Below are 14017 nucleotides of genomic sequence, written 5' to 3'. Positions count from 1 at the left end.
GGCACCAAGTGCAAGCAGGCACATAGAGGAAATCTAGTTTTTTTCTGGAAAATGACACAAATTACCCATTTGTTAATGGCTAAAGTATGGATTTTGTGGACTTGTCTCCATATTTTTTGCACACAGTTGTATCAGTAGGATGAAACCATGTCTGTTTTTATGCAGTACTCAAGCAATCTCATTGCTACTAAAAACCTATGGGCTGTGAAATATGTCCAGAAATCTGGAGTCCAGTGCTTGGAGCTGGTGTCTTCCCACCAGTTTAGAAAGGACACTGAGTCATTAAATTGAATGTTTAAGGGATATGAGTCACAGAAATTATTAACAAAGAAGTGAAATGTCTCTTCAGATGTCAAAACACCTTGGAGTTCTTCAGTTTTTGTGTTGTACATTCACATCTTTTTGGTTTCTAATGTCTTTCTCTCTCCTTTTGCTGTATGAGACTCAGAAATAGCCAGAGGAGGGACTTTGCCTATTGCTCTGCAGTGGAGCAAACTGGACACAGATTTATTGGTGCCCAAACACGTTTATGAGCTCCTTGTTACAAGTTTACAGAAAAAAAATTTACTTGTAGAAGTGTGATTTGAAATGGATGAACTTTTCAAGGGTCTAAATACCTACAGAAGTGTATCTGTGTATAATTGTATCATTACCAAGAGAAAAATCTGCACAGACATGTTTCTGTGGCACTGCATCAAGCTGCTACTGATTCAGGCATATCTATATGAAGGAGTGTTTCAAGGAAGACTTGCAGAGAAATATGAGGATTTTCCATACTGAAATAGTTACATGACTATGCCTGCTGGGGTATATACACATGAATGTATAGCTATCTTGAGATATACTTGATTTCCTCGTGCAGGACTTGATAAAATCAGTATTCTTTGCTCCACCTGCATGTTTGTTCTTGTGTCATTTAATTTAGCCAAGCTAATTAAAGCGGTGCAGTTTTTGTGTGTCAGCAAATAGCAGAGGCCTGTGGATATAGATACTGCATCAGGCAGTGGCAGTCACTCCAGGGGTTATCAGGTTTATCAGCTGGTTTGCTGCAGGGATGGATTCTGATTCTCTTGCTCGTCGGCATTGTTCAGAACTCAATGGGTACATTTTTCTGCAGTGAGATTTGAAGGTGTTTCAAAATTTTAGATGAAATTTCAAGAAATTACTGAAAAGGAAAACTCTGGAGAAAAAAGAAAACTAGGAAACCCCTAAGCCTTGGTTCAATTGAAACTGAAATTATATTTTTCTGTGTTTCAATTTTTTCTATTACTAGAAAAATCAATATTACTACAGACCAGATCCTGAAGTGTTTTCTCAATTGAAATTTTTTCTGAATTAAAAATCACAGCCTGCAGGACTGACTCAGCAGTAACACTGAAGCTGATGGAAATAACTAAAATTATTATAACCATTGATGAATTTTATATAGATTTAAAAGGACCTGGGGAACATTTAATCAGAACAGAACACATTTTGGTATACCACTTTTCCACTCTGCAGTCAGCATTAACATCATAAAGCAAGCTTTTTGAGCAGGACTGTGACATTTGTGCAGTGCTACTGTAAATAAGCTAAGCTATATTATCAATTTATACAATGATTATCAGAGTAATATTTTATTGGTGCTATAAAATGTACAAAAAAGGCGAAAAGCCAGACAATCCTAGGTCTTACAATTCTGAAAGTAGGAGAAAAATTTTTGAAGAACTTGAGGTTGAGAGACATGTTTGATGGGAATGAAAGTATTATGGACTATGTGTATTATCTCTGTTCAGTTTTATGTTCTGTGGTGTTTTGTGAAACTTTGGCTGTGCACAGTCTTTGCTGACCACTGAGACACAGGGTGTGAGCAAAGAGGAACCAAGGCAATGTGGAAATAGCGAGGTGGGCCAGGATTTGAGGGTTCACGAGCCCTTCCTTGTTGAGATACAATAGAGCAGAGCCTGAATGTCTATCACAGGTGACTCACTGAGGTCCAGAAATGGTGTGAAAGATTCCTTGCTGGCATTGAACCCCCCTGGATGTGTGATTCATGTGTTCCATTCACACAGAGTAAAATCAGCTTGTGGCTAGAAAGCTGTTGCCTACAGAGATGAGATTTATCTTCCCACCACCTGCTAGCCATGAGCATTGTCCATTTCCTGGGGAGTCTTCACTAACGTTCTTTAAGGCAGGGCCTGAGATGTTGCCAGTGTTGCCGGGGCTTTTGGCTTTTTATTGTTATTTTGTATGTTTGTTAGAGGATTCTGTGGGTGTACAGCTGGAGGTGTGGGGCAGAGATGATCTGTGGACTGTCTGGTGAAATCACAGTGTGATTTTTGGGAAACTGAGGGTGTCTCTCTTCAGGTTTCTGTCTTACATGATGGCTGCAAGTTGGTTTGACACATGGCTGTATAGTCCATGTATATTAGTGGTGCTGTAATTTATATTTTTATTGCATTCAGAAGGGTATTGGGTTCTTCGATGGGTGGGGTTTTGTTGTTTGCCACTTCTTTTTTTTTTTTTTTTTTTTTTTTTTTTTTTTTTTTTTTTTTTTTTTGTGAGACTGTCGAGGTATTTTGTTCTGAATCTGTGAATATTGTGATCTTGAAGGTGAGTGCCTCGCCAAAAATTTGCAGTTAATTTTTTTCTAAGTATTTGGCTCCTGGCAACTGGTTGAAATGGGCAATTTTCCATGTGTTCTAGGCACTTGGCAAATCTACCTTGCTCTTGTTGGTCTGCACAGTCCTACATTTATTCTACTTAAAATATAAACAGGGTTGGGTGGTTTGACAGCAGTAATTGCAGATACTGGGATAGTGGGCACATCAAAATAAATATGAAGGCAAACATTTGAGCCACAAAAAATGGGCTGAGAATAGAGGAACCACCAGCCAAAATGGGGTAATGTTGTCTCTTTCTTCTGGTAGAGGTGGCCACAGATAAAAGCTGATAGACTGGTAGCAGTTCTTAGTGGTGCTGAGTCAGAGTGAGGGCAGTTGTGCTCTGAGGTTTGTGCATCAGATATGTCAGAGAAAAAACTTTAGAGATTTATAGTGATTTACAGTTCTCATGGTGAGGGGTGCCCAGGCCAACAAAGGGTGATGGAAGAGGTTTCAGCGAATGTTGGGGTCACCCCTCCCCTTGAGAGACCAGCCTAATCCAGAGAAGATTTATTGGATATTACAAAAGAGTTTACAGGGAAAGAAAGGGAAAAAAACCCCAAACAATAGGGAAAGAAACACTTGTAGAGAAAGTTTCTGTATTGGGTAGTAGGTGCAACATAGCTGCACACCTGGAGGACAATAGTCTCTGGTTTGTCTCATTGAATCTCTCACCTCAGTGACTTAGGTGGTGTGTGAACGGGAGTTAAGTTTATTGTCTTTGCTGGAACTTTTGACATTGGGGTAAAACTCATTGCAGGTGCAGCATCTCCACCCCCACTGCTGAGTTTGTTCAATTTCGTGACTGTTTTTTGTCAGTCCTCTGTCACAAGGGGACAGGAAGAAAAAAACAAACTGGAAAACAGATCATGTTCCACCTTCTCTGCAGCTGCACCTGATCACCTTGAGTGTATTGCATTGGATGAGAAACTGAGGCTCACCTTAAATGCTCATAACTCATGGGTGTGACTTGCAGAATTCTCTCAGCCGAGCGGAGTGGGTGGAAGCAGCGCGGGGGTGCCCACAGAGGTTGGGCAGGGGGATGGTGCTGCAGCAAGGATGAATCTCCGAGGGAGCAGAGGGGCAGGTCTCCAAGAAAGAGGTCGTCAAACCCACTGCAGCAACACACAAGCGGCACCAGACCTGGCTGGAAGCCCGTTTTTTCGGAGCTCTGCGCTGATTTAACCCTCTCAAGCGGACGTAGTTCAGCGCTGCAGCAGCGGGGCCCCGAGTGAATGCAGTGTCAGCTCCCCCGGCCGCCTCCCGCGCCCCCAAAGCTTCAGCGGCGAAGCCAGGGCGGAGACGGGGAGCGGCGGGGCCGGCACAGGAGCCGCGCCCCTCCAGGCTCGGCGGCACCGGCGCCGGGGTCCCGGGCTCGGCGGGGCCGCAACACGTGGGCGCGGCGGGCCCGGGCGGGCCGGGCGGGGCGGGGGCGGTGCCCGCCGTGCCGCTGTTCCCGGCCCAGGTGCTGAACCGGCGCCAGCCGCGGCTTAGCGCCCACCCCCGCCTCCTCCCGCGCAGCAGCTGGAGCAGGAGAAAGCGGATCCGGCAAGTCCCGGTCCCTCCTCCTTCCTCCTCCTCCTCATCCTCCTGAGAGCCGCCGGAGGGAGAGAGGTCGGAGCCGCCGCTTGGCGCAGCCGGCGAGCATGGAGCGGGCGGCGGCGGGGCCGGGGGCGGCGGGCGGCTGCCGCTCGCCGCTTGCATGAGGCGGCCGGGCGGCGGCGGGGAGTGAGGCCGGGCCGGGGCCGGGCTCGGCGGCTCCGGGCTCCGGCTGCTCCCGTGGCCACCCCGCGCCCCGGGCATGGCGGCGGCCGCTCGGAGGAGCCGCGGCGGGGCGGCGGTGCTGGGCCCGCTGCTGCTGCTGGGGCTGTGCGCCGGGCGGGCGGCGGGCGGGCCGCTCCGCTACTCGGTGCGGGAGGAGCTGCCGCACGGCGCCTTCGTGGGCAGCGTGGCCGGCGACCTGGGCGTGGACCCGCGGCGGCTGGCGGCCAGGGGAGCGCGGATCACCTCGGGCAGCGGCCGCCAGTACCTGGAGCTGGAGCTGGGCCGCGGGGCGCTGCTGGTGCGGGAGCGCATGGACCGCGAGGCGCTCTGCGAGCTGAGCCCCTCCTGCTTCCTCAGCCTGGAGCTGGTCATCGAGCAGCCCATTGAGGTGCACAACGTGGAGGTGGAGGTGCTGGACATCAATGACAACGCGCCGCGGTTCCCCCGCCAGGATTACCGGCTGGAGATCAGTGAGTCTGCCGTGCCCGGGGCCCGTTTCCACATTGAGAGTGCCCAGGACCCTGATGTGGGCACCAACTCTGTGCAGAACTATCTGCTCAGCCCCAGTCGCCACTTTGCCCTGGACCTCAAAGGCTTCCAGAGCGGCAGCAAACTCCTGGAGCTGGTGCTGCAGCAGCCACTGGACCGGGAGCAGAGTGCCCTGCAGCAGCTGGTGCTGACTGCTGTGGATGGTGGGGATCCCCCAAAATCTGGTACAGCCCAGATCTCTGTGCGAGTTGTGGATACCAATGACAACCCCCCCGCCTTTGACCGCTCCACCTACACAGTGAGCCTTCTGGAGAACTCCCTGCCTGGCACGCTGGTGGTCAAACTCAATGCCTCAGACCCCGACGAGGGCTCTAACGGGGATGTGATCTACTCCTTCGGCAGCTACACCCCCCAGAAGGTGAGGCAGCTCTTCAGCGTGGACCCACATTCAGGGGAGGTGCGGGTTAATGGCACTTTGGACTATGAGGAGGCATCCTCCTATGAGATCTATGTACAAGCCACTGATCAGGGCCCTGTCTCTATGGCTGGGCACTGCAAGGTGCTGGTCAACATTGTGGATGCCAATGATAATGCTCCTGAAGTGGAGCTGACCTCCCTGTACAGCCCAGTGCCGGAGGATGCGAGGTCAGGCACTGTGGTGGCCCTGATGAGTGTCACTGACCAGGACTCAGGGCGGAACAAGCAGGTGAGCCTGCGCATCCCCCCCGGCCTCCCCTTCGCTCTCAACTCCTTCAAGAACTCCTACACCCTGGTCACCCAGGGCAAACTGGACCACGAGAAAGCAGCAGCCTACAACATCACAGTCACTGCTACTGATTCTGGGAGCCCTCCTCTGTCCTCCCAGAAGGTGATCCATGTGGAGATCTCCGACATCAATGACAATCCCCCACGCTTCGAGGAGCCTGTGTACTCAGTTTACATCCCTGAGAACAACCCCCTCGGAGCCTTCATGTGCACTATTAAGGCCACTGACCCAGATGTCGCCAAAAATGCCTATGTGACCTATTCTCTTCTAGATGGAGAGATCGAAGGGCTACCGGTTGCTTCCTATGTCTCCATTAAATCTGACAGTGGCAACATGTATGCTGTCAGGTCCTTTGACTATGAGACACTGAGGGAGTTCCAGGTGATTGTCCAGGCCCAGGATGCTGGGATCCCACCACTGAGCAGCACTGTCACTGTCTACATCTACGTGGTGGATGAGAATGACCACGCTCCACAGATTCTGTATCCTACCTCAACCAACACTTCAGCAGCCCTGGAGATGATCCCACGCTCGGCGTATGCTGGATATTTGGTAACCAAAATTATAGCCATTGATGGGGACTCAGGACAAAATGCCTGGTTGTTCTTCTCCCTGGTGCAAACCTCAGATCCGGGTTTGTTCAGGATAGAGCTCCATACTGGGGAGATTAGGACTACTCGCAAGCTGGGGGAGGACACCACAGCTACTTTCAACCTGACGGTGGAGGTGAGAGACAATGGAGAGCCAGCGATGTCCTCGTCAGTATCCATCACTATTGCTGTGGTGGACAGAGTGTCCAAAATCATCCCAGATAGAAGAAGACACTTTAAAGGCCCAAGCAATTACTCAGAGGTCACTCTTTATCTCATTATCGCTTTGTGCGCCATCTCCTTCGTTTTCCTTTTCACAATCATTGGGCTTTCTATTATCAAGTGCTACAGATACAGTCTGTACGGGAGCTCCTGCTGTGCAGGGTGCTGTACTGTCAGAGAACGGAGCCCTGCTGAATTGTACAAGCAGGCCAACAACAACATTGATGCTCGATTGCCCCAAGGTTTGAAAGTACAGCCCCATTTCATTGAAGTGAGGGGCAATGGGTCTCTCACCAAGACCTACTGCTATAAGGCCTGCCTGACTGCAGGATCAGGAAGCGACACTTTCATGTTTTACAATACCTGTGGCCCAACAGGAACTACTGGTCCCTCTGCAGTGGTGGCTGAGAGGCATCTGACAGGACAAAGTGGGCAGAGTGCACAAAACCTGATCATACTTAGAAATGACTCCATTACTCCTAATGAGGTGAGGCTGCCTTGGTAAATGGTCTGCACAGAGCTCTGAGCAAACCTGTGCTCAGGCAGAGGTTCCAGCTGGAAAACTGAGATGAAGCATATTCCCTTAGGGGCTTGCTGACACTCAGCTCTGGAACTTGGTTATAATGAATCTAATCCATGCCATGCATTTTGTTTCTAGGTAAATCCTGAGACTTTCAGGGTCCTGTTGGTAAGTTCAGTGTATGCGTCTGTTCGAGATTCACCTCGTTTTTGCAGCATATGCTGTACTGAGTATTGCATCCTTCCCGGCCTAAAACTGCCTGCTGCCACAGAGTGCCAGGGAATGACACATCTATCTTACAGTTTTGATGGGAAAAGTCATATTGCAGGAGAAAAAATAATCAGTGATCAGCCTTGAATTCAAAAGGTTACTTTATGGCAGTTAGGGATGTTTGCTGCTTTGCTGTCTTCGTACCTATGTAAATCTGTTGAATTTAGAAAAGCATATTATTGCAAGGATCTTGCTAATGTGAGCGTGTTTTAGTTGTCTGAAAACTAAAATCCCTCCTCTGCTAATGTTTGTTCTACCCAATGCTGCTTTTTATGCTTTCTGGCCTGTGACATCCCAGTGACACCTTTGCAGAGAATTACAGCGAGTCACCATGATTAAGTTACAGTGACAACTTCAAACCTGCTGGGTTGCTATTGAAAGTTGTTTAATACCCATGGTTTGACCAGCCATGTATTAACCTTTGCAGTATTTTCCCACAGTGAAGAATTAATGGTTGCTTTATTCTGGCGTGCAGGAAGCCTGCAGTTGGTGTGTGGTTTGCATGATTTGTGTGGTTTCCTTTTTACTGGGAAAATGCTGGGACTGAACTCAGAAGCCCTCACAGGAAAGACAAATTCTGGTGCACAAAAGGAAAATAATGCCATTACTGTGTGTTGTTTCTGTCTCATAACTGTGGCAGGTGTAAGATCAGTTTGTGCATTAATGTGTGCTATGCCCCAGACAGGGGAAAGTCAGTGAAATAACTGGTGGGATAGACAGGAGCCTGCCTTGTGTATTCTTGACACAGAAATAGAACTCATTCATTTATTTCTTTCTACTCTTTCACATATGAAAATGTTAGCACCTTTAGCAACTGCTTTTTGTTGAGCAAAGATGCCCACATCTTAAGGGCCAGCAAGTCTTCCATAAAAATGCTTTTAGAGAGTAATGATGACCCATTCAACATTAATCCATTTAAAATTAATGCACGGTTTTTCTGTAAATCACAGTGGCAGGGTGCAGGGGAAGTACATTTTCTCTTTCTCTGCAGTTTTTGTATCTTAAAATTTTCTGCGTGTAATAAAATGCCCAGAATGTGTTTGATACAGGAGGGAATATGAGACATGCTCTATAAGCATCTATGCTGAGGCATCAAAGAGTGAAATACACACTTTATAGCTGATTTTTTGGGGTGGTGTGCAGGAAGAAAAGCACTAACTGCAAATGGCTTCACTATGGATGCAAGACGAGTAGGAAATCAGTTTAACAAAGAGATTCTTATCACATTTTGACACTCACTCCATTGAATGCAAGGAATTAGCAAGTTTTGCAGATCATGCAGTGGCAGCAAAGCCAGCTCAAACTTGGAGTACAAAAGCAGAGAAATGTACAGGGCAAACTAATGAATGCTGCCTGTGTGGAGTCATCATCCAAAATGGGAATTAATTATTCAACTCGTTCTCTATGGTTTAAACCGAGGTAAAGTTCTGACAAGTTCTACTCATCACAAGTTCTTTTCTGAGGTCTCTGCTTCTTAACCTGTCCTGTGGTAGGACACACTATGAAGATGTATCAAGGCCATGTGCACATGAGGAAATGGCTGAATGTAATGACATTCACTAATTACTAGTTCCTAGCTAATTACGTACTAAATTCACATCTTTTTCCTGTTCCAAGCTCAGCTTTTGCACTGAAGATGCCATCAATTGCTTAGCAACACCGAATTCTACATTTTAAGGATAATGATCTTTGTATTATTAGATTTTCAGAGAACTGTGTTTCTCTTTCTAGTTAAAGTGAACTTTGAATCAGCCTTTAAGAGGCTGTTGTGAGGCACAACAAGGCAGTATTGTCCTTGCACCAATTTACAAAGTCAGTCTCTGATCTGTGTGTTACTTTTGGATAACGTGAACAGGTTTTTTCTTTTTTCTCTTCCACACAGTTTTTGGAAATGCATTTTCTACTGGTAGTTCATTGATGAGGATGGGACCAGGTGAATGGGTTTGCTGTGCACAGATAATCATACCTAGGGGTTTACAGGAACTAATATTTAAAAAATATTGTTTATACAGTCAGAGGAAAAATATTTCCAAGTTATTTAGGATTAATCTCAATAACATTTGGGGTAATAAGTCTTTGTTCTTTTCATATTTACTGATAAGGCCAAAGATGCTAATAATTACACTAAGTTAATTAGTGAGTTTATTGGGCCATTAGAAGGATGGAAGTGCAAACAAGTGCAATAAGGTTAGGTAGGGGCTTTTTTGTACCTGGTCAAGTTCTGACTCCTGTGTGGCTGTTCCTTTTTTACTGCCAGTGGTGTGATGGTGGAATGGGCGCTTGTTTCTGCAAGACAGCCACTGCTTCTGTGCTCCCTCTGCTTACCTGCACAGACCTTTTTTATAAGTATGACTCAGACCGAGGGTGTTTTGTAAAGAAGAAATGTACTAATGCAGCTGCACAGAAAATCCTGGACACGGTTATTGCTGTCAGGAGGCTGGTGATAAGGGTAGCAGTGCGGGGTTAATGGATATTGCTCTCTCATCAGATAACTACTGCAGAGGGACCAGGCAGGCAGTGGAGGCAAAATAAAAGGATAAAAAAATACTGTGGCTTCATTTCTGGTGCAGTGTGGGTTATGGGCAGCCTGGACTCCTGTCTTTCAGAAGAGGGGTGCACACATTTTGAAGAGGTTGTGTGTGAAGCTGTGGTTTTGTTACTGGGCACTGCTGCAGTGATGATCTGTCATTTTCAGGAAGGGTTTCAGTGCTTTAGTCTGGAGTCTGTTTCCTCATATTCCTGTGAAGATGCTGAATGATGTCTGGGTAGTGTCTGGTCCTTGGTTTTTCTTTTCATCTTCCATGTTTTGTTCCTACATCCTGTGCACTTAAGCTCATTTCTTGTGTCTTGCATCTCACGACAGCCTTTTCCCTTCAATGCAGGAAGTAACAATCAACCCAAAATTTTTAAACAGGAGTTTTCTGTCCCACAAGGCAGCCTGGCACATTTCTAATGAGGAGTGGGCACTCGGGATACTTGATAGAACTGAATATAAACTTTTTTCTTTTATACATTTCCCTCTACTCTTTTTTGTGTGGTGAAAAAAATATGATGTTTCATATGATGGTCAGAAATAGAGCATGTTGCTCTGTGGACACTTTTAAAGAAAGTGAAAAGGCCTGCACACTGATGGTGGTAAGAGCCAGGAGATCCATTGGAGTTTTACAGCTGTTTGCTCTGCTGCTGTCTCTTTCTCTGTACTTTTCACTTCAAACCAGCTTGCTAAACACGTTGGGAAAAGCAAGCAGCACTTGAGTTGAACACATTTTGATACTGCTTTAAATGCAAGCATGTTTTGAAGTGTCTAAACCCAGTAACCCCACAGCATTGTAGCAGTCTGGCCAGGAGATTTCTCTCAGAGGATTTAAAGGTATTAATGGTGGAATGTCTTACAATCTCAGTTCAGGAACTTAAGCCTTTAAGAAATTCTCCAGCCCTGCTGACATTGAAAAGGTTAACTATAAATGTTTGTTCTTTTGTTTAATGGCAGTGTCTGTTCCTGCTCGGCTAAGCAGGGACAGTGCTCTGTGCTTCAGGGCAGTCAGGCACTTGGATTCTGCTGTGCCAGCAGAAATCTGCATCCAACATTGAGCAGAGGTGTTTCCTTCTCTTGGAACTCATTAAATGTACTTTACAGAAGCACTTGTCTCTTCCCTTCACCTCAGTTTTCTCAGAGTTAGGAATGAAAATGAACATTTCCAGACTTTGGGCTTTTGAATTACACCCCTTTCCAGCTTCCTTTTTCATTTCTTGAATGATAAACACATATTTAAATAGTTTGTTCTCCACATCAAGTTAATTCTAAACATTTACAGAAGTAAAACAGGAATAGAAGCCTCTGTTTCCTCACACCTGTCAGCATTGTCTCACTGGAAAATAAGCAGACCCTTATATGGTCAGAGGTTCTAAAAGGCTTTTATTATTGCTTCAAAGCAGATACTTTTGATAAATATACCTTATGTCATTCAGTTGTGCATTTGTGTGGAAATCAGAATGAAGCAGGATGTTTTTAGGAGTCTCAGCATCTGGTAACTGTTTGTAAATATTTGATTCACGCTTCTCTACCTCAGGCAGGATTTGTTCTAGCAAGCACTGAAGTGAAAGGTAGTGTTTGCATTGATCCATGAATATGGGATCAGGATAATATTTTAAAAAATTAGAAATTTCTCCTACCCCAGAGAGAAATTCTTACTGTATTAGGTAAAAAAGAACTGAGGAAAATGTTTGTAACAATGCATTTTCAATTAAATGTATTTTCCAGAAACCAACGAAACGATTCTTCAGTTAACCCATTTAAAAACAACTGTGTGACATTTTGCATGAGCTTTCCTGCTCCTAAGATGGCTCTGTTTTACATTATACACTCCCATTATCAGATTTCCCAATGGGGTTGGTTTTTATCACTAATAACATTAATGCCTGTGGTTATGTGGTTGGCAGAATGTGAGCCTGGTGCCTGCAAGCACCAGCAGCAACAAACTGGTGGCATGAGGTGCTCACCTGGGGCAGGGACAACCACTTCTGTAAGCTCCTGGATAGATTTTGACTCACCTCACACTGAGATGATGTGTGCTGAAACTGAATCAGAAAAAGCAGCTGATGGGGGGAAAAGGGAATGGTTGATTACTTCTGTGCTGGATCATGGGATTTCTTTCACCTACTGACAGGACTGCTGGATTTGCTACGTGACTTACAAAAATCTCTGAGGGAAGTGGTGAGCTAAAATTACCCTCAACCTAGTAGAATGTGCTGGGTTGTGATAAACAGAGCCTTGTAACGAGCTGGGGAGGTAAAAGGAACAATATTGTCTTCATCAGCATTGTGTGACACAGTGAGAAGGTGGGGATTTACAGCTGGGCAGCATCCAGAGCCTTTCAGAGCCTGTATTCCTCTTTGTGCTCCCTCTGTACTCACACGTCCTGCTCAGCTGCAGCTGGTGCTGGTGGTGCTGGTTTAGGGCACACTGCACATCTCACAGCCAGGTCTGTGATGGGAGGAGGAGAGGAGCCCCCTGGGCTGCCAGGGGAGGACTCAGCTCTCCTTTGAGATCTCTGTGCTGTGGGGCACGCCTGGATGGGGCAGATGTCAGGGAGTGCCCTGGTGAGGGTGGACTGTTTACAGCCAGGGATATAAACCAACCCAAGCTCGTAGGCTGTGAACTCCTGGTGGATTTCTAAGAAGCAGCACTGCTGCATCTGAGATGGGGAGAGCTATTACTGAATAGGTTTTTGCTTCTTCTGCTGTGCTCAACTTCTGTTACTGGTCATGCTTTATTGCTTTTCTAGTCCAATCTCATTTAGAGATGTATTGAAACAACTTTTCACTTGTGGCCAGAGAAACTGAAAGACTTAAAGCCTGTAGCAGAACAAAAGGAGAAGCTAGTTATGCTGACAAAATAGAAATTTCACTGATTTTGTCAGCTGCAGGACACTGACCTTTGGTAACACAAGTGTAGGACAAATGTGCCTCTTGCTGTGCTCTGAAAATACCCAGTGGAGCAGGAAGCACATGGTAAAACTGGGTGAAAATAGGTCTGCACAAAGGCAAATGCTGCCCAACTGTTTCGTGCTCTGGTTCTTCCTGTAATGACTTCAAAAAAAGTCACAGATATTGATTTTTTTTCACAGATATTGATTTTTCTCACAGTTAAAAAATCCCAGCCCCTGACGGTCAGCTGTGGCAATAGTTCCACCTCCAGAGTACATTTTGCTCGTCCTGTTCCCTCCTTCCTTCTTCTCCTCCTCTGGGAACAGCACTGCAGCCCTACCTAAAGAGTCATAGGAAAGAAAGAACTGTTTGGGAATAGCCGCAAGATGCCACAACTTCTGCATAGTAACCCTTGAAAATACCAGTTTCCTAATTTCTCTTATATCGACGTGAGGAGTCTTGGTCCATGCATATGAAGTGAAAAAATATTGAAATTCTAAGTGATGAGTTTCTCCTGACACCATCACCCATTCAAGATCTGATGTCAAACACAACATGGATTTTTGTCTTCTAGCCAAGAGTTGGAAAGCTCTCATCCAAAACCCAAAAATCTATGTAGTGTGAGTGAGTGGTCCTTTTCCTTTTCTCTCACTCCTACCCAACCCGTGTCAGACTTTGTCAGTGCTTTCATGTACTCTCACTTTATCTGAGTTTTGCCTGGGACTGTGGTAAGACTCTTCCTCCTCACGTTGCCTACAAGCCTGTACAAGTTTGTGACCTGCACTTCTCAAGTTGCAAAAGAGAACAAAAGTCCAGCAGTTCTTCCCTATAAAAAACCCCCAGCAGAAGGAAAGACAAATCTTCTGGTGTCAGCACCCTTCATACTCAGGAAAGGCAAACTCAGGAGAGGATCTGATCAGTGTGTGTTGTTCTCTATCCTCTTTCAGTGGCTCTTACTACATGGTTGACTTTAGAGCTGTCTTGACATCCCTGGGACTGGGGCCAAAGTGGAATTAATAAGAAAAGACTAGAACCATGCATAATGGGCTTCTTGTCAAACCACTTTCTGCTAAACTCAGCAGAACCTGAGCATGACAGAGAACAGGGGGCTAAATGGGAAGGAAATTGCTAGCACAGATGTTTAATGTGTGGTTGCAAACAGCAGCCTCCTCCCTTTTGTGCAACTCAGACCATAAAGAATACTCATATTTGCATCATCCAGGAGCACCTCAGTCCTGAGTGATGCTGGACCTGGGAAGTGTGGTGATAGAGCAATACTGTAAGTTGTAATTGCTCCATTTTTGTTTGAATAAAACCTATTGATCCA

At 46.0% G+C, this 14017-nt stretch overlaps 1 protein-coding gene across 5 annotated transcripts in view; it reads left to right on the top strand.

Annotated features, from left to right (window-relative positions):
- LOC134558971 (protocadherin alpha-C2-like) overlaps window positions 1-14017 on the top strand; it is an 85583-nt gene that overhangs the window by 31499 nt on the left and 40067 nt on the right. The window contains exon 1 of one of the 5 annotated variants that reach the window (XM_063413362.1): window positions 3646-6960. The exons of 3 other annotated variants lie outside the window; for them this stretch is intronic. In XM_063413362.1, the coding sequence (XP_063269432.1) occupies window positions 4444-6960 (2517 nt within the window). In that variant the 5' untranslated portion in view covers window positions 3646-4443. Of the gene's footprint in view, window positions 1-3645; window positions 6961-14017 lie in introns of those variants that run through there. One more of the 5 variants, XM_063413367.1, reaches the window with a different exon arrangement.

Source organism: Prinia subflava, chromosome 16 (assembly GCF_021018805.1).
Source record: "Prinia subflava isolate CZ2003 ecotype Zambia chromosome 16, Cam_Psub_1.2, whole genome shotgun sequence".
NCBI classification, from domain to species: domain Eukaryota; kingdom Metazoa; phylum Chordata; class Aves; order Passeriformes; family Cisticolidae; genus Prinia; species Prinia subflava.
This window is presented reverse-complemented; position numbering and strand designations above follow the sequence as displayed.